General features: G+C 62.9%; 1 protein-coding gene across 3 annotated transcripts in view; it reads left to right on the plus strand.

Annotated features, from left to right (window-relative positions):
* CACNA1C (calcium voltage-gated channel subunit alpha1 C) overlaps nt 1-21,768 on the plus strand; it is a 360,468-nt gene that overhangs the window by 248,330 nt on the left and 90,370 nt on the right. For all 3 annotated transcript variants that reach the window (XM_072954550.1, XM_072954552.1, XM_072954551.1), the window contains exons 9-10: nt 1,833-2,005; nt 20,914-21,004. In XM_072954550.1, coding sequence (XP_072810651.1) covers nt 1,833-2,005; nt 20,914-21,004 — 264 coding nt within the window. The remainder of the gene's footprint in view (nt 1-1,832; nt 2,006-20,913; nt 21,005-21,768) is intronic.

Below are 21,768 nucleotides of genomic sequence, written 5' to 3' on the forward strand. Positions count from 1 at the left end.
GCTCAGGAGAAGCCATTTTATAACAAGAACTTGAACTCTCTGCAAAGTCGTCCAGAAGAGCCACAGTGAGCCCTCAGCTGTGTGGTCGCCCTGCAACCCAAACCCGCTCATGGGAAGGAGCAGGATCTGCAAATGTGCGCTGGCAGGAAGATGGTCAGGGGGCCTGGAGCTGCAGTGAGGGGTGACTTGCGGGGTGCTGTCTCTGGAGGGCAAGCCCACGGCCCCGGGAGGAGTGGCGGGCGCGAGGGCAGGGGCCTCTCTGCACGCCCGCCCGTGCCCGACTGCAGAAGGAGACAAGGCTTCCATCCGCGTGTCAGCTGTCAGTCTGACTCATCCCTGGGAAGGAAGAGAGGGTCCTGCCAGTTGGCAGGAAGCCCAAGAAAGAGCAAGTTCAATCTGATTAGAACTGGATTAAATCAAAATGAAGAAGAAAATTATATCCCAACGGGAGCGTCGTGAAGGCAGCCGTTGAAGGAACGTGTCCCCACCTCCCAGTGAAATGGCCCTGGACCACTGCCGGCCCTACCCTCCCCCCACCAAAAGGGGTGATGGTGAGACCTGTGCCCGCCGCCGCGAACACAGACCCTGGACGGCGGGCGCGGGGCCTTGCTGTCCTGCGGCTTCTCGGTGTGTCCTCCCTCCCAAGGTGCCTGTCCCGTGGAGCCTTTGCCTCCTGCAGGAGGTCCCTTCAGGGCGGACTGTGCAGCCTCCCGCCGCGAACGAGGCCTTAGCTGCTAGGGAAGGAGTCGTGTCTCGGCGAGTGGCCACGGTGCCCAGTGCACCTCACACGCCCCCGAGGGCCCATTTCCCGGGGCTGCACGTCTCAGGCAAACGGCTCCTATGCACCTGTTTTGGAAGAAAAGGCACAGACTTGCTTCGAGAGTGAGAGCCAGGCTCTGTGATTCCCCGCGTGGCCACCAGCCCCGCCTCGCTCAGAAAGTGAATTCAAAGTCAGAGAGGAAATAAGGACAGAGTCAGAGAAAATGGGGAGGAACTAGCCACTCCCAGAAACCGTTCACTGGGCCCCACTTCCCGCAAGTCCCAGTCCAATTCCAGTTTCCACTCGTTACCACTTTAAACTGAACGCACCGTTTAACTCCTGTATCATCTAGATTTTGTGTGTTTTCCATCCTGGTTGGTTTCCTTTTTTAACCGGAAGGGCAGCCCCAGGACATTTTCTTGTGTTTGGAACCTCTTGCTGCCCTGCACGTGGGGAAGCACTTTCTGTGGGTTAGAAGCCCATCCAGGCATGCTGCGGGCAGGACGATCCCTGGGAACGAGACCCGGGTTGAGAAGAGGGGACCTCCTGGGTCTTCCCGGCGGTGTGCTGGGAAACATTCGCCACTGGCCCTTTGGGGGAAAAAGCCCTGGTTTGTAGCAGCTGACCCCCACTATGCGGCCCTGAGCCGCCACGGAGGCGTCGGGGCTGCGCAGAGCCGTGCGAGGTGCGGGCCGCCGCCCAGCGCCAGCCGCAGGCCCCCGTCGCCCCGAGTCCCGTGAGGGCTGCCAGCCGCCGCCCGCTACTGGGGGACGGGAAGGCATGTCCCGTAGCTGGTGGGGGGCTCGCCTGCTACTGGCAGGCGTTTCCGGGTCGTTGGAGGGCATTTGTCACGAGAGGCAGAGCCTGCGATCATGACCCCGAAGGAGGGGAACTGGACTTGGTCCCCCCTGGCCTCCTGTCCCGAGTCAAGAAGGTCCCCTTGGGTGGCTTCCCCCAGATCAGACCTGGGAGGGGCAGAGCGCGGTCGTGCAAAGGGGGGGCCGGTGGGTGGGCTTCCCGTGCGAAGCCATTAACACCTGTTCCCTCTTCTCCCCGTCCGCCCTCTCGCCAGAGAGTTTTCCAAAGAGAGGGAGAAGGCCAAGGCCCGGGGCGACTTCCAGAAGCTGCGGGAGAAGCAGCAGCTGGAGGAGGACCTGAAGGGCTACCTGGACTGGATCACGCAGGCGGAGGACATCGAGCCGGAGAACGAGGACGAGGGCCTGGACGAGGAGAGACCCCGCAACAGTGAGCAGCGCCTCCACCGGGGGCGGGGCGGGGGCGGGGCCTGACGAGGAGAGAGCCCCCCCGCGACTGAGAGCAGTGCCTCCGCCGGGGGCGGGGCGGGGGCGGGGCCTGACGAGGAGAGACCCCCCCCCCCGCAACAGCTAGCAGTGCCTCCGCCGGGGGCGGGGGCGGGGCGGGGGCGGGGCCTGACGAGGAGAGAGCCCCACCCCCGCAACTGAGAGCAGTGCCTCCGCCGGGGGCGGGGCGGGGGCGGGGCCGGACGAGGAGAGAGACGAGGAGAGACCCCCCCCGCAACAGCTAGCAGTGCCTCCGCCGGGGGCGGGGCGGGGGCGGGGGCGGGGCCTGACGAGGAGAGAGCCCCCCCCGCAACTGAGAGCAGTGCCTCCGCCGGGGGCGGGGCGGGGGCGGGGCCTGACGAGGAGAGAGCCCCCCCCCGCGACTGAGAGCAGTGCCTCCGCCGGGGGCGGGGCGGGGGCGGGGCCGGACGAGGAGAGAGCCCCCCCCCGCAACTGAGAGCAGGGCCTCCGCCGGGGGCGGGGCCGGGGGCGGGGGACTAAGGCCGGGGGCGGGCCGGGGGCCGGGGGCTGGGGCGGGGGGCGGGGGGACGGGGACAGGGACTGGGGGCTGGGGGCTGGGGGCTGGGCAAGGAGAGCCGCGCCGAGGGCCCCATCCTGGGTCCCGCCCCGGCAGCACCTGTTCCGCGGGTGGCCGTCCTCCCCATGCTTGAAGCCAGTCACTCGAGTGAGGCGGAGACTCTGGGCCTAAGACAGCAGGGGCTTTGCCAAGATGGGTCTTCGCCTGTCACTTGGACGTCCTCTTCCCGAGCAGGAGCGGGCGTCCTGCTCCGGGCTCCTCTGGAGGGCACAGTCTCCACCTGGAGCCCCTGGAAAGCGGGGTCCGGCCCCTTCCAGGCACCCTACGCTCTCACGGGGAAAACAGCCAGGGGTTTCTCTCGAGGAGGTTACAGTCGAAGGTCCCAGGACGTGCTAAGGGGAGGGCTGGGGGCCTAGAGGGGCCAGCCAGGACCTAGACATGCTATAGACATGTAAGCATGTTTTAGACATATAGACATGTTGCAGGCATGTTATAGACATTGGGTTACAGACATGCTGGAGACATACACATGTTGTAGACACGCTATAGACGTGTTATAGACACGCAGACATGTTGCAGACATTAGATCATAGACATGTTGTAGACGTGTTATAGACATCAGGTTATTCACACTGAGCCCAGCCCCTCCCTCCGGGGCTTCCCGGGCTGGTGGTTGGAAAGTCTTTTGCTGGGATGGTAGTGAGTGTGGTCAGCGCTGCCCACTCACGAGTGTGGGGACGGTGGTGGATCGTGCAGACTGGGGCTCCTGTTTGGAAGCCTGGCAGTTCTCAGAGGTGGGCCCTGGACCAGCACACCGGCCTCCCCTGGGAACCCGGGCTCCTCTTCAGAGCTGTCCGGAACTGAGGGGGGCCCAGGGCCCTGTGCGCTGCGAGCCCCAGGTGTCGGGGGCGCGGGGTGACCATGAGAGCCCGCGGGGTGGCTCTCACTGCTCTGTCTCCTCCAACTTCCCTCTCTGTGACTCTGACCACCCTGTCCTCCTGCGGGGTCCTCCCCTTGCGTGGCGCACATTTGAATGGGGCGTCTCTGGGCAAAGAACCTAACAGGTTAAATAGCCAAGACGCTTGCTGCGTGAGGTCAGGCTGGAAGGGCAGGAAGCCGGAGATGCTCTGGGGTGAGCTCCAGCCGCTGTGGCCCAGAGGCTGACAGGAAGATGGGTGTCCAGTGCTATGTCCTCACGGAGGCCGGGAGGGCCAAGGGACGTGTGCACACACGTGTGTCCTGATCCGTCCGTGTGAACGTGAGGTCTCCCCTCTCGGCACCCGTCACGCCCCACGTGCACACGGTGCCCCATCGGTCTCCGGGCGTCCCTGCTCATGAGTTTCCCAGCCCTGCCCAGGGTCGGGGAGGAGCAGGTGGAGGGGAAGGAAGAAGATGTCAGTGCTAACAGAGGGCAGGGTCTCCGTCCCTCCTCTCAGACCCGGACTGAGTACCTCCACCGGAGAGTCCCTTTCGGGTAACTGCTTAGGGCGCAGATACAAAATAAGACACATGACCGGGGACTGGCTACCACGTGGTTTAATAGCCTAAGGTGGGAGTCACACTCTGCTGAGGAGCGTTGCAGGTGGGAAGAGAGGCCTCTGATGGAGGCGGCGCCCCAAGGGCCTCCCTGGGAAGTGCTCTTATGCTGCTGAAGGGCGGTGGGCGGTCGGTGTCGGTGCTGAGAGGTGTGTAAACCAGCGAGCTGGCCCGGGAGCCGCGGGGGCACTGCTCTGACGCCCAGGAGCCGGCATTTCGGCCCTGGCCTGCACCCTGGTCAGGGCAGGGCCCCAGCCCACAGCTGATGGGCTGAGCGTGTCTCTTACGTATCAGTAGAAATGTGCGTGTCCGCTGGCCGTGAGCATGTGGTGGCTGTCCACAGAGACACAGCTGCCTGGCTGTACCCCGAGGATAGGCATGCTGCCTCCCTGCCCTGCCCAGAGGGAGGGCTCTTTGCCGCTGGACAGATCACCTGGACTAGGCCCTCTACCCCCGCTTCTGGTCCAGCTTCAGGAAGCCCATAAGGAGCCACCTACCCTAATGGACCGAGTCTCAGACTGGATGTCCCTAAGCCCAAATACGGATGAGATCCGGCCGGAGGCCTCGGTTCCTCCCCGTGTCCTCTTTCCTTGTGGCTAGAGGCGCCTGGGTGGGCTCTTTGTCCTCAGCCAGCCTGGTCCTCGGAGGACGAAGTGCAGCCTGCCTCGTCCACTGGGGAGATGATGGTGGGACAGTTCTGGGGGCGGGAAGCAGGGGTTGAGTGTCTAAGGAAGCCAGAGAGAGTAAACTAAAACCAGGCGGAGAGCCGAGTGTGCCGCTTGGGAGCGGGGCCGGGAGGCAAGTGCAGGGGCGGGGTCTGCGGGGAGGCCGGCCAGATTCAGGGTTGATGTGATTAGATTCTTAGGGAACTGCAGCCCACTGGGTGTGCGGGAAAGGCAAGCCCCGCGGCTCAGAAACTACGTTCTTACCTTCAGAATCTCGTAGTTTGCCTTCAAATACAAGGGGGGAAATGCTGCTGGAAATTGTGTGTGTTTCCATCAAAGTAGCGTCTTCATCTTTGAAGTTGCTGAGAGACTGCAGCACAGGGTATCTGCCAGTTCTCTCCAGCTCCAGCTCCAAGACTAAGCAGCCTTTTAGGGAAAAGGGGGTTACCATTCTTCACCGTGGCTCTGGCGACGTCTGCCTGTGCCCCGGGCAGGATCCCAGGTGGCCCATGGTGCACCTCATAAAGGCCTCCCGTGTCGGGCGTCGGTGAGACAGGTGGCTCCACTCGGAAACAGCTCAGTGACACCCCATTAGGTGGGAGCCGGGCGCACCTACAGGGGACCCAGGGAAAGGCGACACCACTGCAGCCTTGGGAAGAGCAGGGTGGGAAGGCGGCAGGCAGGAAGGGCATTGTTTGAGGTGAGGTGGCCAGTGCATTATATAAAAATACTTATAAATACATTCCAGTTCATTCATCCACCCATCCATCCGCCCATCCACCACCGAGGTCTGCTCCCCACGCGTGTTCCCGGCACTGGGGAGCCAGCAGTGAACAGTCATCAGAGACCCCTCCTCAAAGAACGGGAACCTCTTCTTTCTCCTCAAGGTCAAAGTGTGCGGGTCGAGTGTCTGTGCATGTGGGAATCGTCTCTCGTCATGAAGACCACTCAGATGCAGCCCAGCCCCTAAGGCACGCATTTGTGCGGATGGGCGTGGAAAAGACAGACAGGCGGGGGACTGAGACTCCACAGAGAGAGCAGATTAAATGTTTACCCGGCGTGTTCAGCTCTGTTCTCGGGAGCCACTTCTGAGTCGTCCTGAACCAGCAGAGCCGGTGGCGGCTCCCCGCCCTGCAGAGGCTGGGAGAGTGAGTTACGAGGGGCCCGTGGGCTTGAGAGCGCGATCTGAGCATCACTGATCTGCACCGTGTGCGCGTGGGGCGCGTGCGTCGCTATCTGAGGTTTTTCACACTTCCATCCGTGCAGTTTTCCCCAGGCTTACTCGCGGTCACCGCTGCGCACATCGGGGTCCTGAGACAGAGTCCCCGCCGGCATCTGCTCAGGAGGCGTGAGGACACTAGCGAGCCTTGCTCCCCCGACCCCCTTCCTGCATTGCCCCCCGGGCGTCGTGTGTGAGAGGCCATCCCAACCCCGGCCCGTGGTCACGGCACGCGCCTCTCCTGCCCCGCCCGTCACCTCCAGCTGGTCCTGATCCAGCCCTAAACCGGCAGGGCTGGAAAATCGCGGAGAGATCAGGGGAGGAAGCTTGCCCCAGGGTGGGAAACAGCTCACCTGGGCCAGTGATCCGAGTGGTCGGGGCTCAGGCCCACCTCCAGGTGAGTGGCCCGGCCGCTGCCCCTGGCCGTGCAGTGAGGCTGTTTCGTGGATTCTCTGGGGCTGGTGGGACGTCCACCCCTGTGCCAGTCCCGTGGACCCGTACCGTGTGCAGTACCTCACTCGGGCCGGAATCGGGTCTGAACGAGAACCCAGCGCGCGTCTCCCCGCAGGCAGTACGCCTGCCTCTGGAGCGCAGTCCGACCGCTCTGCCGTCCGGCCTCTCGAGTTTGTGGCACCTTTGTCCCAGCCTGGGGACGGCGGGGGCTCACTAAGGGGTGGACGTGTAAGGGGACATTCAGTCAGTTGCCAAGTCTTACCCGTGGTCTCCTGGAAAGTCCACACGCGGATTTGATTTTAACCTAATGCTTTGCAGACGGACACACCTGGGAGAGTCGCTCAGCAGAGGGGGTGGGGGGACATGAGTCACCCTGAATTTCCCTCCAGTCCACTTCCTCTGATAACCAGTGCTCAGCCCCCAGACGGAGCCGCCCACACCCAGCTGCCCCTCCCCCCACGTTCACACAGGGAGGTAAAAGTCCTTGTCACAGGTTCCCTGTCGGGGAGAGTCGCAGCTCCGGCCTCTGAGCTGCTTGCTGCTGTGGGCAGCGTCTGCGGTGGCGGAGGGGCGGTCCCGGCTGTGCCCGCACGGTCGGGCGCATGGCGTGGGGGCCGTGGAGAGAGCACGGAAACTGATCGCTGGCCTCACGCGGTCTGGGGGGGACCTTCTGCGTGACACGCGGGCCAGACTGTCCTGCTCGTCTGAGAGACACCTGTGCATCCGTTCAGCACACGGGGGCACCCGGCATACCAGGAGGGGCCAACGGCCTGCGTCCCCAGGTGGCTGAGAGCCAGTTAGGGAGACGGGTGCACGAGGACCAGGTCCCAGCCGTGGACGGAGGGTCTGAGCAAGGGCCTGGAGAATAGCAGAGAGCAGAGAACACAGTTCCTTAGGGTGTAGACGGCCTGCCTGGGGGGCCTGCCCGGGGGGCCTGCCTCGGGGACCTGCCTGGGGTGGCCGCGTCGGCCAGGTGGGCTGACTGTTGTAATGAGGACGTCTCAGCGCTCGGCAAGGTGAGGAGGCTCCTCGCTCCTGGCTTTCTGTGGGCCGGGTGTTGGCAGGAGGGAGTTCCCTCCCCCAGGGCCTCAGAGGTCCCTGCATCTGGGCAGCCGAGGAGGGACGGGGAGGGCGCAGGGGGCCCACGGGAGGGCGGGAGGCCGGGCAGGGAGTGTGGACCTCGCCTGTCCGCCTGCCACTGGCCAGATCTCTTGTCCCAGAGCTCCTGGGGTGGGGACACAGTCTAAGTGCCAAGAGGGGGACACACCCCTCGTCTCTGTCGCCCAGACTGGCAGCAGCTCTTGAGGCCACAGGAGAAGAGAGGACCTTGATGCTGAGAAGCTGCGGTGTGAAGTTAGAACAAGCAAGGGGGGTGGGTGGGGAGAAGGGACTGCAGATTAGGGTGCAGGGAAGAGGCCGAGTGTCAAGCCAGCAGGGGAGGCTGAGACCTGGTCCCAAACGGCCTCAAACGTGGACTGTATCCTGTGGGTTCAGAGGAGCCACCGAAGAGATCTGAGCAGAGGGCCAGGTTCATGTCAGAAGGCCACAGGGCTCCCTCTCTGGATGGTTAGTTGAGGAAGGGGGTGGAGGGTGCTGGAAGCAGAGAGACCAGGGGCTCGGGGGCTGCCACGGCCTGAAGGGGGAGGCACAGGGGAGCGGATGGGAAGACAGCCCTGCCCTGAGGCCGGCGTCCACAAAGGGGTCTGGGGGATAAGCAGCCTCGGCTGCTCCAGACCTTGGGTTGCGCAGAGCCTGCCCCCAAGTGACTCCCCCTGGAGCTCGGCAGCGGGAGCCCTCTGCCCCCGCTGCCTCCCCTCCGGGGCCATAAACACCGACAAGCTGTCCCTTTACCCTAAAAGGTACACGTGTAGAATCCCGGCTGCTCCTCCTCATTCAGTCCCTGCCCTTATGATCCGGTGGTTGATGAGAGAGAAGAGCTGAGAAAACCCCAAACGCAGGCTGCACGGCCCGTCCCTCAGGGCCCCTGCGCCAGACGGACGCCCTTGCGCCTCTGCGGTGGCAGCGCTGTTCCCAGAGGAGGCTCCCCCTCCCGCAGAGGAGGGAAGAGTCCGTCCTCTTAAATAAGCATCGTACCTGCCGTGAGCCCCGGACTGGTCATCACTGTGGCCGCTTTGCGTCTGAGCCTCGTGGTCAGTGGGCAGGACTGGGGCCGGGTCAGCAGCAGCAGATGGGGCTCCCGAGGGCAGGGTGGCCCCTTGGGGAGCTGGGGGGCTCCCCAGAACAGGAGGACAGTGACAGTGTTAGGCTGGACAGAGGCGAGAGAAGAGGGGCCTGGCGAGGGGAGGCTGCCGCGTTGGGGCCGCTCCTGTCCTAGCCGGGCCGTGGCCCTGTGCGGGCCCTGCATTCCTTCCTTAGCTAAGCACATGGCTCCATCGAATCCTGCCACCCCAGGGTCACTGAGCGCCTCCCAGCCTGTGTGCAGAACCCCGCGGCCCGGCCTGCCACCCTCCCTGAGCGCTGGGGGGCTGACTGCGCGGGCTGTCTCCTGTAAGACGGGCAAGGGCAGGCTTTCTTCCTGCTCTCGGGCGTGTGCATCCCCTTCCTCCTAGAAATCTGCGCGGCTTCTGCACTGTCTCGGGACACATCACAGAATGTGCTCAGAGACAGCACGGCCCAAACCCGGCGGGCCCTCCCAGGGCAGGACAAGCAGTTTTGTCCACTTCCAAACACCTGACTTCAAGCCTCTGCTTGGACTTCGCAGAAAAGGCCGTAAACTTCCCTCCTGCCCCCAGCTCGTTTGGATCCATGCAAGGGGTGGCGTCGACATACCCCTCCCCACAGGAGAGGACGAGCAAGAAAACCGTGTTTGCACCGAAGACTCTGCTCAGAACTCAGTCCCTGCTGGGCAGCCTCCCACGAGGGCCGTCAAGGATGAAGGAGGTAGAGCCCAGGACAAAGGAGGAAGCTCTTTACTCTTAAAAATGTACATTTTTGCAGTTCAGACTTAATTCATATTAGTTCCTCAGACTGACCAAATTACCCCCGGCAAAGAGACCTGCAGGGAAATTCACCAGACGGGGCTTTGATGAAGACATTTAAAGGGGTGTCCTTTCCAAAAATATACATTTGGTTGTTTTTTTGGTGGGGGGAGGTAACTAGGTTTATTCATTTATTTATTTTTAGAGGAGGTACTGGGGATTGAACCCAGGACCTTGTGCATGCTAAGCGTGTGCTGTACGCCTGAGCTACACCTCCCCCTGCATTTGAATTTCGGTAAGGTTCTTCAGGGCTAGGTGGTTTTTTTTTCTTACAAAAAGTAAGGATATTAAGGTATCTTTACACATCTGGACGGAGGACTCTTTGATGTTCCCTAAATTCACATTCTAAAAGGGGTCTGCCACGCGTGATGCTGGTTTTGACTAACACCCCTAAGTCCTAGTCAGAGGGCTTCAGCGCTCACCCCGTGTAGGAGCACAGCTCACCCCAAGATCAGAGGGCCAGGGAAAACAGAAACTCAGGCCAGAGGCTGTTCAACAGAGATCAGAAGTGCCCTGGGGCCTGTCTGTGCCTCTGTCTGGGACTGAGGTAAAGGCCACAGCTTGCCGAAGAGGCCGGAAGCCCTGATCACGTGCTGGACGGCTGTCTGCGAGGGAGGAGCCTGTTTAGCTTCCCAATTCCAGGCTTCAGATCTGCCCGTCCAACAGCAATATGTCATTTCAGCGACTCATGAGACATGGCCATAGTGCCCAACGTCAGGCCAGTTACTATGTCAAAAAAATCCTCTGCAAATAACGCCACGTACACACACACATGCACATACTGCGCACTCACACATACTGTGCTCACACGCACCCACACCGTACACACGGGCAAGGAGATACTGAGCCCCGCCGTGCACACGCACCCACACCACGCACATGGGCAAGGAGACACTGAGGGCACCTTTCTTGGCAGGGACGCTAGGAGCTGGAGCTCGCTGCTTCCATCAGCGGGTCCAGCTCTGACTAGAAGCCTGGCCTGACGTCCGCCCTGCCCGGCAGAGGCAGAGCAAAGGCCGGTGCCGTCACCTGGGGGGACAGCCTCTTCTTGGTGAGAGAAGCAAGGCCAGCGCTGGAGGGTCCCAGCCGTTCTGCATCACAGGGGAGCTGACGGACAGCTGCTGGCCAGCAGGAGAGGACCCGGGCTCCCGCCAAGGGGACCCCAAGCCCCAGCAGGGATTGAAGAGCTTCTTCCGGAGCCCCTTAGGCGGTGTAAAGTCACTCCCACTCAGTATCATTTCCACAGCCCCTCAAAGGACTGACTCTGTTAATTCCCAGGTCCTGCCCGGGCTGGGAGGGGTTGCGCCCATGGCAGCAGGCGCTGGAGGGAGCCCGTCCTCCCTGCCGACAGGAGGCCGACAGCTCGTGGGAGCCCACCGGCAGCAGGCTGCTTGACCTCCAGGCCCTGCTCGCTGACCGGCTGGCAGTTTGCCTGTCTCCTCATCTGTAAAGGGAGGGGTCGTCGGACAGACAGTGACAAAGACCCCTTCCTCTCTGTGCTTTGTTTCTAGAGTCCGAGGTTGACCTGCGTTCGCTTTAGCCCTGGGAGTCTAGACCAAACCGGGCTCCTTCCCACCTGTCGGGTCCCAGAGGCGTTAAGTTGATTCTAGAACCCTGCCGTCCCCAGACTCCTGGAATCCACACTGGGTCCTCTGCAGGATTCTCTGAGCCCTGGAAGCCAGCTGGTTCCTCCAAAGACCCTCCTGGCACCTATGTCCACTCTGCACCCACCCCCGGGAAGCTTGGCTCCACCATCTGCCTTAGAACCGCTGCTGCTGCGAGACCCCCTCAGGCCCCTCCCCGTGTCCCCTCTCCCTGCTCCCCGCCCGCCTCCTCTACTCACACCCTCCTGTTTGCTCCCAGAATACCGATTCCACGCCTGCACGGTGCTGCTTCTGTCCCTGATCCGTGGTATCTATTTATCCATCTTCCCCAGCTGCTGGGCTGTACCCTGGGGAGGGAGGGGTTTGTATTGCACCACTCTCACAGGGCCTGGCAGAGAGGCAGTCAATGAACATTGGTTGGAAAGAGGGTAGAAATTAAGGGAGAAAAGTGGGGTCTCGGCCGGAAGTCGGGAATCCTGCCATTGGGAAGAGATGACCTGGCCCTGCCGCGTCCCAGTGTCAGGCTGAAACCAGGGAGGGCCAGCTCTGTGCCCGCAGAGGGTGCCCAGCGAGTCAGACACACAGAGCAATTTTTCATCTTCCGTTTCTTGTCTGTCGGCGTTTCTGTCTGGCTTCAGAGAGAGATCAGACTGTTCCTCGGTGTTTTTCTTCACGTGCTCACCCCGCCTCCCCTTTCTCCTTCAAGTCCACCCAGAGGAGCGTCGGAAATATCCTTGTTTCGTTTCTCTCTCAGTGAGGCCAGCTAACAGCTGATCATGGCAGTCGGGACGGGGTTAAGAGAGTCCCCAGAAGGTGTTCCCAGCTGTTCCTTTAGGGCCGGAAAGCTGAATCCATTTAAGGCTTGAGAAGTTCAACCCCCTTCAAGGGGCGGGGGCTTGATTTCGTCCACTGTGTGGTTTTTGGCGTAAGGCTCACTTCCCCCACGGGCAGAGATGGAGATTTATGGAGTAAATGTTATCGCAAGCTGAGACTTAATGAGGTTGCCACTGTATCTCGCGGGTGGAGTGGAAAGCAACCATTTTGGTAATAAATAGGGAACAGCATCTACTTTGTAAATTCCTCTTTCCGTTGCTGAGTTTAATCAGATCAGTGAGACTGAAGGGACTTGCTGGTGACCAAGACTTCCTCCGGCCAGGAAGCCTCGCCCCTGGTGGAGGTGGCCTGTCGCTCTGGCACCGGTGGGGATGGCATTTCTGATTAGACTAACCCGATTGTCGAGTATTATAACCAAGCTGGAATGGAGTCCCCTCAGACCCCTCTCCAAGTGCTGCTGGCTCGTAGATGCAAAAATTCTTTCTAAACAAGCGACAGACACCTGTGGCGGCGCCATCCTTACAGGGCCCCCGCCCACGTGAGCGCACCCTGACCGGGTCCGCAGTGGACCGCCACGGTGCCCGGTGCGGGCTCCAGGCGGCAGAGGCAGGGTGAGAGGCCCGAACACAGGCATGCACTTGCTCTGGTTTAGGGTCAGAAGGGAGAGTTAGAGGGGCACTGAAGGCCGGTTGGAGCTGCCCGGCCCCAGCCGCGCTTGGATCTCCCTTCTGTGGAGAGCCACAGCTGAAGGCTTCCCTGGGCATCTTCTCACGGCTGTCGAGCTCTCCCAGGGCCCGGGCCCTGTCAGGGTGGGTTACTGTGAGCGCGCAGTAGGCACTTCAGGAGTATTCATGAACGGGCTGACAACCGAGATGAAGCCCTTGGAACTGATGGTCCCCTAGGGACCGTGGTGACCGCGGCGTCCTCGGGGACCAGCCCAAGGACACATACGTCTTCAGTCAGAGCTCTGGTGACCTTTCAGATGCAAAGCACGTGACCCAGAGGCCTCTCTTGGGCCTGTGTTTGCTTCCTCATCCCCAGTAAAAGCGAGCAGTGTCCAGGCGTCCCCACGCAGAGCGAGCGCTGGCCCACCCACTAAGCCCCTCCTCTCGCCCGTTACCTTTAACCCTCACGCAGCCTTCCAGGGTTAGCGTTGTTCTCTCCCTTTTTTTAGATGAGAAAGATGAGGTCCAGATAATATCCCCAAGACCAGACAGCCAACAGGGGGCTTCGCCGGGCCCCACGCCCGGCCCGTCCGGCCACGAAAGACCCCCTCTTCTGTCAGGCAGGGAGGACGTGCCCTGACGTCCCTGGTGGTAGGAAGAGGGAGTGGAGGGGAAGGGGACCCTGGCAGGGAAGTCTGGGGACGCACGCAGAGACCGCGTACAAACCCGTCCCCTCTGGGCCTCAGTTCCCTGACCTGTTAAAGTGGTGCTCAGACCACCCGGCTTTCTGTAGCCCCCCGAGCACCTGACCGCCCGGAGCCCCGGAGCCCCGCCGCCCCGTCTTTCTACTTGAGTCCTGTGCTCCAGAGTGATGGGGGCCTGGGCCAGGGAGGGAAGCGGCTCTCTGCCTCTCGGCTGGGCAGCGGGGGGCCGAAAGGAGGAAGTGTCCTCTCCGTGAGAGCTCTGGGCGGCCTCTCCCAGCATGGCCTGCTCCCTCCCGGAGCCAGCACCCTGATAACATCGTCATCTCTGCCTTCAAAGCATGAGCCATAGCAGCTCCGCGCAGGAAGCCGCCCCAGAGGCTCTCCCCTCCCCTGGCGTACCCCCCAGCTCCAGTGCGCACCCTCTGCCGCCTCCCTCCCCCAACGCTCCTTCCTCACCGCCCAGACTGCGACTCTGCGCTGGGTCCTTCTGACAGGATGCTCGCTCTCCTACGGCGCTGCTGGACTAAATCTTCCTGCTTCCGCAGACCAAGTGGACGCCGTGTCCTCACACCTTTTTAGGGAACCATCAGAGAAGAATTTCTCCTACAACGCAAGCTGCAGAAGGAACGGAGCTGCCTGAATTTGCCCACGGCCCTGCCACGGTGCAGCCCCACCTGCACCTGCTCCGGGTGCAGACCGCACCGCCAGCACGCCCCTTCCTCGGTGAAAAGCCTGCCTCATGTCCCACCTCCCGCGCCCAGGACTCCAGCCTGAAACCGGAAGCTCCATTTGGGTTTCCTGGGCCACTGAGCCCTCAGCATGGGCCTCACAGGACCCAGGACTCAGGCAGGAACAGTGACCAGGGCAGCGCTGGGCCCCAGGCAGCAAGGCCCAGCTGACCCCAAGGCCGGCCTCCCTTTGAGGTCATTTATGAGCGTGGGCATCCGCGTCCTGCCGGCGCCTCCGGGCCTCTGGCTTGTTGACCACGTGGCCCCTGTTCTCCAGGTTTCAAAGCATTTCTCTCTCCTAAAGGAGGAGCAGTCAGCCTCACGTCTCCTGAGAGGCTACAGGAGAGTTCCAAGAGTCCGGAGAAAGGGAGTAGACGTCAGGGGGCGATGCCTTCGATTCCAGCCCAGTCCTGAGAGGAAGGACCGAGGGCAGGGCCGCTCAGTGGACGGAGAGGCACCAGCCGGCATTCAGTCCCCCTGCTCTCCCTGTGAGCATGGTCTGGGTTCGGTTCTCCTCTGCTCGGTCACCCGCCGCAGGCCTTCCCCGAGCCAGCCCATGACGAGGAAGGGCCTCGAGAAGGCCGGCTCTGGGGAGACTGTGAGTGGACGAGGCGGGCTGCCCGGCCCCCCAAGGATGTGCACACGCCCCGCTCTGAGGCGAGGCCAGCGGGTGTGTGGGGGGCGCCTCCCGTCCCTCACCCCAGCGGAAGGTGCAAGTCTGCTCCCAACCCTGCGGGCTCCCGCCGTTTCCCCGGGAGTCGGACAGCACCACAGACGGCACCCTGCCCCCTGAAGCTTCGGTGGACAGGACCGGACAGGACCGGACAGGACCGGACAGGGGAGCGGAGTGCGCGGCAGGCCTGGCGGCCGGGCGGGGAGAGCCTCACTCTCCATCCCTCCAGAGCCACAGTGCGGGCCCTGGTCTTCCCCCGGCCCTGCTCCCTCCCAGGGCAGCTGCCTTACCTGCAGGCGGCCTGCACACTGGGCCCGGCCACCTCCCTGGGTGGTGGTGCAGATTCAGGAGGTCGGTCCACGTGGAGCACACAGAAAAGCACCGTGTGAACTGGACGCCGAGCTGCGGGTCTGGAGGAAGAGCTCCACGAGGGCCAGACTGGAGGGCAGGGGTCCTGGGGAGGCCGGGCTCCCAGCAGGGCCGACCTCACAGCCCCCGGCAGGCCCTGCACCAGGCGGGCCTCCGTGGAGCGCATGAGGCCAGACTGGCCACGCGGGCCGTCCTAGAGGCCAGGGCTGACCCAAGGGCATGGGAGGGAAATGGGCACGGAGGCTCCGGAAAGAGTGAGACCAGATTGCAGGCCGGGGGCGCCTGGGGGACAGGCTGACGGGCAGGGCAGCCGTGAGGATGAGACACAACGGGGTGCTGAGGGAACAGGGCCCCAGGGCCCCTCCCCCACGGACAGTCAGGAAAGGAATCTTTGGAATCAGCTCTCTGATCCCACAAGTGCTTGAAGGCCTCCAGCAATGAGCACCCTTGTCTCCGAGGGCAGCCAGGCCGGCCTGGGGTGGTTCCTTACGTGAGGGCAGAATCTTCGCCCTCCACCCCTCCTCCTCCTCTGGGGCCTGTTCCTTGCAGGACGACCTCGGTAGGCAGCACCCTCCTCCCGTGTTTGAAGATGATGACAAGGTCCCCTGACCCACCTCTTCTGAACGAATCCTCCCCAGCGTCTTCCTAGAATGTGGGCTCGGCCCTTGCCCACCCCAGACCTCGACTGCGGGCCGCCCCCGTGAACGTGGTCCTGTCGGAGCTGGCCCACGCAGGACGGGGCACAGCCTCCTGGCCTTTGCCAGGGGCACGGGCTCTGGAGCAACCCTGCGGTGCTGCTGGAATGTCTCGACAGAAGACGTGAGACAAGAGACCCGGGGTGCACATCCTGACCGGGGCCCCGAGTCCCGGACGTCCAGCAGGCAGAGCCGGGAGAGTGATCAGTGTTGATGGACTTGGCGCAGAAGCCGGCAGACAGATCGACATTCTGACAGCTGCCCATGAACACGCTCGTGAAGTTATGGGGCAGAGGAGGCCCTGTGCGGTGGGGAGCTGAAGTGACTCACTGCCCATAAACGCCGTGAGTGCAGCCAGCCTGGAAATTTAAGGCAGCAATTTCCTTCCTGCTGGAGGGGGGCGAGGCTGAGAGCCTGGGGAAGGGGTACGGCTCCTGCTCAAGACGCCCCTCCATGGGCCCCGCATCCTCCAGGGTGTGCTGTGCCCCTGCAGGGCCTCCTTGGGGAGGTCTGACCCGGGTCAGAATTGTCCTGAGCAACAGAAAACGGTGAAGGGGAGACGGGGCCGAAAAAGAGAGGAAGTGAGTGTGGATCGTGAGCTCTGTTGGCCGCCGTGCACAGCACAGGCCTGGCACGGTGTGATGCACCCACCAGAGGGAGGGAGCCCTGGGCCTGTGCTCAGCTGGGACCATCAAGGGTGGGCTTTTGGCCTCTCGGTGATGGGGGTGAAGGGCAGGTCAGGAAAGGAGGCAGAACTGGCTGGTGGGTAGGGGGCCAGACCTCCACCGCTGACTAGCTGTGTGACCCTGAGCAAGTCACTGACCCTCTCTGGGCCATATGTTCTCCACTGTAAAAGAAAGATCTGGCCCATCCCTTTTAGCCCTGCAATGTGGGGGAAACTGAGCCACAGAGGAAGGGTCACACCTCCCAGGTCACATAGCTCCAAAGCAGCAGAGTCGGGACGCACACTCAGGCCACCTGGCTCCAGAGCCCAGGCTTCTGGTCCCCTGCTCCACGTCCCCCGGGCAGGGTGCTAAAATCCGTGGCCTCTCCCAGGACCCCACCTGCACTGTCTGCCCTCCACTCCTCTCTGGGATCCCAGCACGTCCGCAGGAGCCTGGCCTCTCTCCTGATCAGGAAAGGACTTCATGGGTTCATCCGATTCACACGAGGGTAGACCCAGCATGACACCTGCGCGGGTTCACATCCCACCTCGTGTTAGCTGCTCGTTTTTGGTAAGCAGCTTCGTTCTCTAAGCCTCAGTTTCCTGATCTGTAAACTGGAAACATAACGGGGACATATCATCTCTCGTGGGGTGGTTTGGAGGCTTCAGTCAGATCACACAAGCGAGCTGCGTGGACGAGTAGCTGGCCTGTGGTGAGGGGTGGGAAGCCGAGCCGTGGCCGTCGCTGTGCACATAGACACGACTGCCTTCCGCGTCCCGGGAGGATTCGCAGTCTGGCGGGGAGCCAAGCCCTGAGAGGAGGGGGTGACCAGGAGACATGGCGGGCCTGGGTCGGAGGCACTGGGGACAAGCCATTCTCTGTCCCTCTTGTGCCACACCGCACGGCTGAGCCTCTGCTAAACCTGGCCTTGGGATCTAGACTAACGTGTCCCCAACCTAAAGTAGCGTCATGCCTGAAACGACTGGGTTTCCAAAGGAATCCTGCCCAGGATGGCCACCGTCACCCACGTCTGGAAGATCTGGTCTCACCCCTGAGGTCGCAGTGAGCGGTTTCCCTCAGGGTGTCCAGCCCCTCCTCTGTGACCATGGTCCCACCCCGTGCTGCCCCGTCACCCTCAGGACGGTGGGGCGGGTGGGAGAGGGCGGGGGACTGACGTGTGCCCGAGTGCAGACCTTCGTCCGGTGCACCGGCCCGGACTCCCCCGCGCCCGCACCCCTGGCGTCCCCGAGGTGGCCCAGTGCGGTGGTGCCGTCACAATGGAGAGAGCTCTGCTCGGGCGTGGGGTGCTCACGGCTGCTGGAGCACGGCATCTGGGCTTCGTCTTGGAGCTGCGTCTGCACCGGGGCAGGCGCCCCCCCCCCCCCGCCCGGGTTACAGCGGTGATGGTTATGTCCCCGACGCGTTGAGATCTGCTGGGCCTTTTTAATGAGGCCGCTTTGTTGGGCTTCTTAATATTCAATCCTGTTTTATATTTACCTTCCGATGGTTTTCGATCAGCCGGGCCTTTTTTTTTACCCATGCTGGTTTGTTGTCTCTTGATGAATCCTGAGGGCGCGCGTGCAGCCGTCAGAGGTGGAGCGGAGCCGGCTGCGGGCGTGGGGACCCCGGGTTAGAGTCGGCGAGCCCTTTGCCTGTGAACGGTCCTGATTAGTACTTTCAGGAGGGGACCTCAAACTACACCACTCACGCGAAAACGGTGACACAGCGGGCGTCCGGCCGAGTTAACGGCAGCATAACGTCTCCAGGTCCATCCAAGAGCCGGCAGAGGCAAGGACAGCGGGGTCCCGCCACGGGGCCGACCCAGGACCACCCGCTGGGCCCCAGGGGAGTCGGGCTGGGGGAGAAATGGCCCGCAGCTGCCCGGGAGGTCCGGCCTGATGCCCCAGCCCCCTCCGACAAGAGGAGGTGAGAGACTGACCTCACTGCTGGGCCCTCCGACCCGCTCACGAGGCTGCCAGCTCAGCTCTCAGCAACCTCCGGAGAGGCTGGCCGTTCCTACTGACGGCCTCGGGGGGCCCACAGAGCCCCGCCCAGGATGAGTGTGAAGCCGTCCCACCTGGCAGGCCCGTCCACCTCCCCCAGTTTCGTCCCTCACTCCCTCACATGCCCACTCACCCAGGACGCACAGAAAGGTCTGAGGCAGAGGGCAGGGCCGTACCTTCAGTGACAGAGGGTCTCCAGGTGTGGAGCAAACCCTCAGAGGGCTTGCCAGCCCCGATGCTCTGGGGTCGCCAGGCTCCATGACCGCTCGGACCCTCTGCACCCCGCAGCGTGGTTCATGCGATTTCCAGTTTGATTATCTCGTGGTGGAAGTGGTTCCTCCAGCCACCCAGGCCCCACACGACTGCTCTCAAAGCCAAGCAGGGACGGCATCGGCTCCTGCGATGTGACCGCCACGCACCTCCCTGGAGACACAGAAGTCCAGTCCTACTAGGCCCCGAGCAAGCGCATCGCCACCAGAGTAGACGGTCTGGGGAGAGAAGACGTTAATCCGAGGCGGTGATCGTTCTCGGCAAGATAGAGTCAATGTTGCTCGTCACAGCCAACGGTGACATTTCTAAAGATGCAATTATGTTTCCAGCTATTAATTACTCTTTCACAGAAATCTCATTTTCTTTTGGAATCTGCTCAGCGGAAGCCTGGGGCAGGGCAGCCCAGAGACCCACGTTTGAGCCCCGACACCTGGTGGCAAAGGTGGAAAGTCAGCCAGCCAGCCTCCTCTCAGCATCCTTCCAGGACGGACCACGTCGCTCTGCACACGCTCTGCACTCGCGGCCCCGCCTGCAGGGGAGCAGCTCCTCGGGGCAGGAGGGGTTGTCTTTAGCAGAAAGGTGCCCTCGGGCCCCGGGTCCTCTGCCCTGTTTCCGCCTCAGTTTCCAAGCCATCCATCATCTGAGTGGCCTGTGGGGGAGGCAGGCTGGCCGCCTCCCCCAGAATGGGGTCCAGCCTCAGTAATCCCACCCGGGGCCGACCTGGACTCCCAGTCTCCAAGAGGACTCCAAGGCGACCTCTGGGTCCCAGGCCCGGGGAGCGGTCGTGACCCTTGCGCTCCAGCCCCAGCCCCGAGTCCCTGTGTCGCCCGGGCACCTGGACCTCACTTCCCTGTCCTGTGACCAGAGGGGGCCGGGTGGGGCTGGGCGCATGAAGCTTCGTCTGGAGTTGCTTTTGCCCGACTTCGTGGGAGGGAGTCATGTGGACACACGAGTCAGACGTGTGCTAGGTCGTGGGCTTTCCCGTGTCCCCTCGCCTCTGAGCGGGGCACCCCACCTGCCTGTCCTGACGGCATCCAATCGGGAAAAAGCCGGGGAAAACCCACGTCCGGCAACGCGGCGCCTACGGCTGTTACCCACGTAACCAGCCCCTTCCGGACGGCGGCGGCCCCGGGGGGCTTGTCCCTGGTGCCACGTCCCTAGACGCCACACCTCGCTAGTTGCAGGTTCTGAGGGCTGAGGGCCCCTGACCTTGCTTCAAGCAGAGCTGACCCAGGACCGAGGCTGCGACGGCCGTTCTAAGGAACAAGGCTGGGAAATAAGGAGGTTGCGTCGTATTGAGTAAGGGTCATAGAGGTGAAAGGAAGAGGGAGGGTTCTTTGGGGCTAAACTTTTATTTGGAGTAAAAATAATCGTGAAAGAAGTGGCTTTTTCTGAGCCACCAAACTGGGTTCCAAGTGAGAAAACGGCTGCCGCTCTGGGAGCTCAGCCCTGTGCCCTGGGGGGCCTGGGCCTGCGGGGCGGCCGCTGTCGGGGCTCGGGTGGGGGTTGGGTCCCGCGTCGGCCCCTTGAGGTCCCCCCGGGACGCGGACGGGGCGCTCTTGCCGGCTGTCTTCAGGCCACACTTGAACGAAGTTTGGCGTCTCCCCCACGTCTGCGCCTCTGCCCTGTGTCTGCGGAGCCGGCTCGCGTCCTGGACGTGATGCTCCCTTCAGGAGGTAGCTGACCCCGGACCCGGCGTGTGGGACTCGGGAGTCAGGACCAGGGCCGGTCCTCCCGGTCCACCTCGTAGTTCACACCCGTGGCAGAGCGCCCTTTCTGCAGACAGGCTGGACCCTAAGGGTGGGGAGGATGCCCCTGAGGACTGGTGGGTGGAAAGAAATAAGAAAACTAAAATGTTTTCATGAAACCTCGTTTTTATGGCGAGGAGTGGGCACAAATAGAAGGGCGTGCACAGCTTCTGCGAGGGTGCGGCATCGAGGGCAGGGTGGGGGTCAGTGGTGCCCAGGGTCTCCCCTGAGTGAACGATCGTACCACCTAGTGTCCCCCCACAGTCCCCCTGAGAGCGTCCCTGGAAGCAGAAGTCACCCCCGACAAGCAGCAGGCGGCCAGCCCAGGACATCAGACCCCGGCCGGGCGCTTCCAGGGCCTCACACCCCGCGGCACCCCGCCCGCCCCCTCCCGGCTGCGCAGACCGGGCGGTGGCTCACAGACTAACCCTTCTCTCCCTTTCCCCGCCACACCCCGCCCGGCGTCCTTCGGCTGACCCTGCAGTGAGCATGCCCACCAGTGAGACCGAGTCGGTCAACACCGAAAACGTGGCTGGAGGCGACATCGAGGGAGAAAACTGCGGGGCCAGACTGGCGTGAGTAGGACCGGGGCCGGGCCCTTGCTGGGGCGGGCAGGGGTCAGAGCCCGCAGCCCACCGACCGGTGCCTGTGCGGGGAGGGCGCCGGGGTTGGGGTGGCCCTGGGCTGGGGGCGGCTCTGTTGTCCTGCACTCCCGGGGCCATCAGAGAAACAGAGCGTCCAGGAGGGTGAGGTGGGCGTGGGGCTCTAAGGGCCCTTTCTCCCCAGCCCTTGCCCCCTCTCACCAGAGGCAGCTTTGTCAGGGTTCCCAGGTGCTTCCCATTCTGATAAACGTACCTGGAAGACACGCCGACAGGCAAGAAGCTAACTGGGAGACGGTAAAGGGGCCTCCCCCGCAGCTCTGGGTGGTCCAGCCGCTGAAGGGAGGCACAGGCGTCTGGAGTGCAGACCCGAACTGATAAGCCCCTCCTGCGCGGCCTGGGGTGCGCCGCCTCCTCCCACACGTCCCCTCCCTGGCGGGAAGCCCGGCCCCGTCTGCCTGGGCTGCCCTGAGCCCAGGACTGGGCTCGGGGTGCGAGGAACAGCTCACAGGACGCATCAGTCACCCGTCTTGGTCTTAAAGGTGGACGGTGCCGTCCCAAGGGACTGCCCCCCCACCAGGAAGCGAAGGGAAAGGATGTGACCGCTGGTCTCATTCCTGGTGTCTCAGAAGGCAGAGGCCGCAGACAAGGCGTGCAGGTGGGGGTCCGGCTGACCTTGAGCCCGAGGCCCCTGCAGCGTTCAGGCCCCTCTGCGGGAGGTGGGGGCCGCTCACCTGGTC

The sequence above is a fragment of the Vicugna pacos genome, chromosome 34, assembly GCF_048564905.1.
Source record: "Vicugna pacos chromosome 34, VicPac4, whole genome shotgun sequence".
Lineage (NCBI taxonomy): Eukaryota > Metazoa > Chordata > Mammalia > Artiodactyla > Camelidae > Vicugna > Vicugna pacos.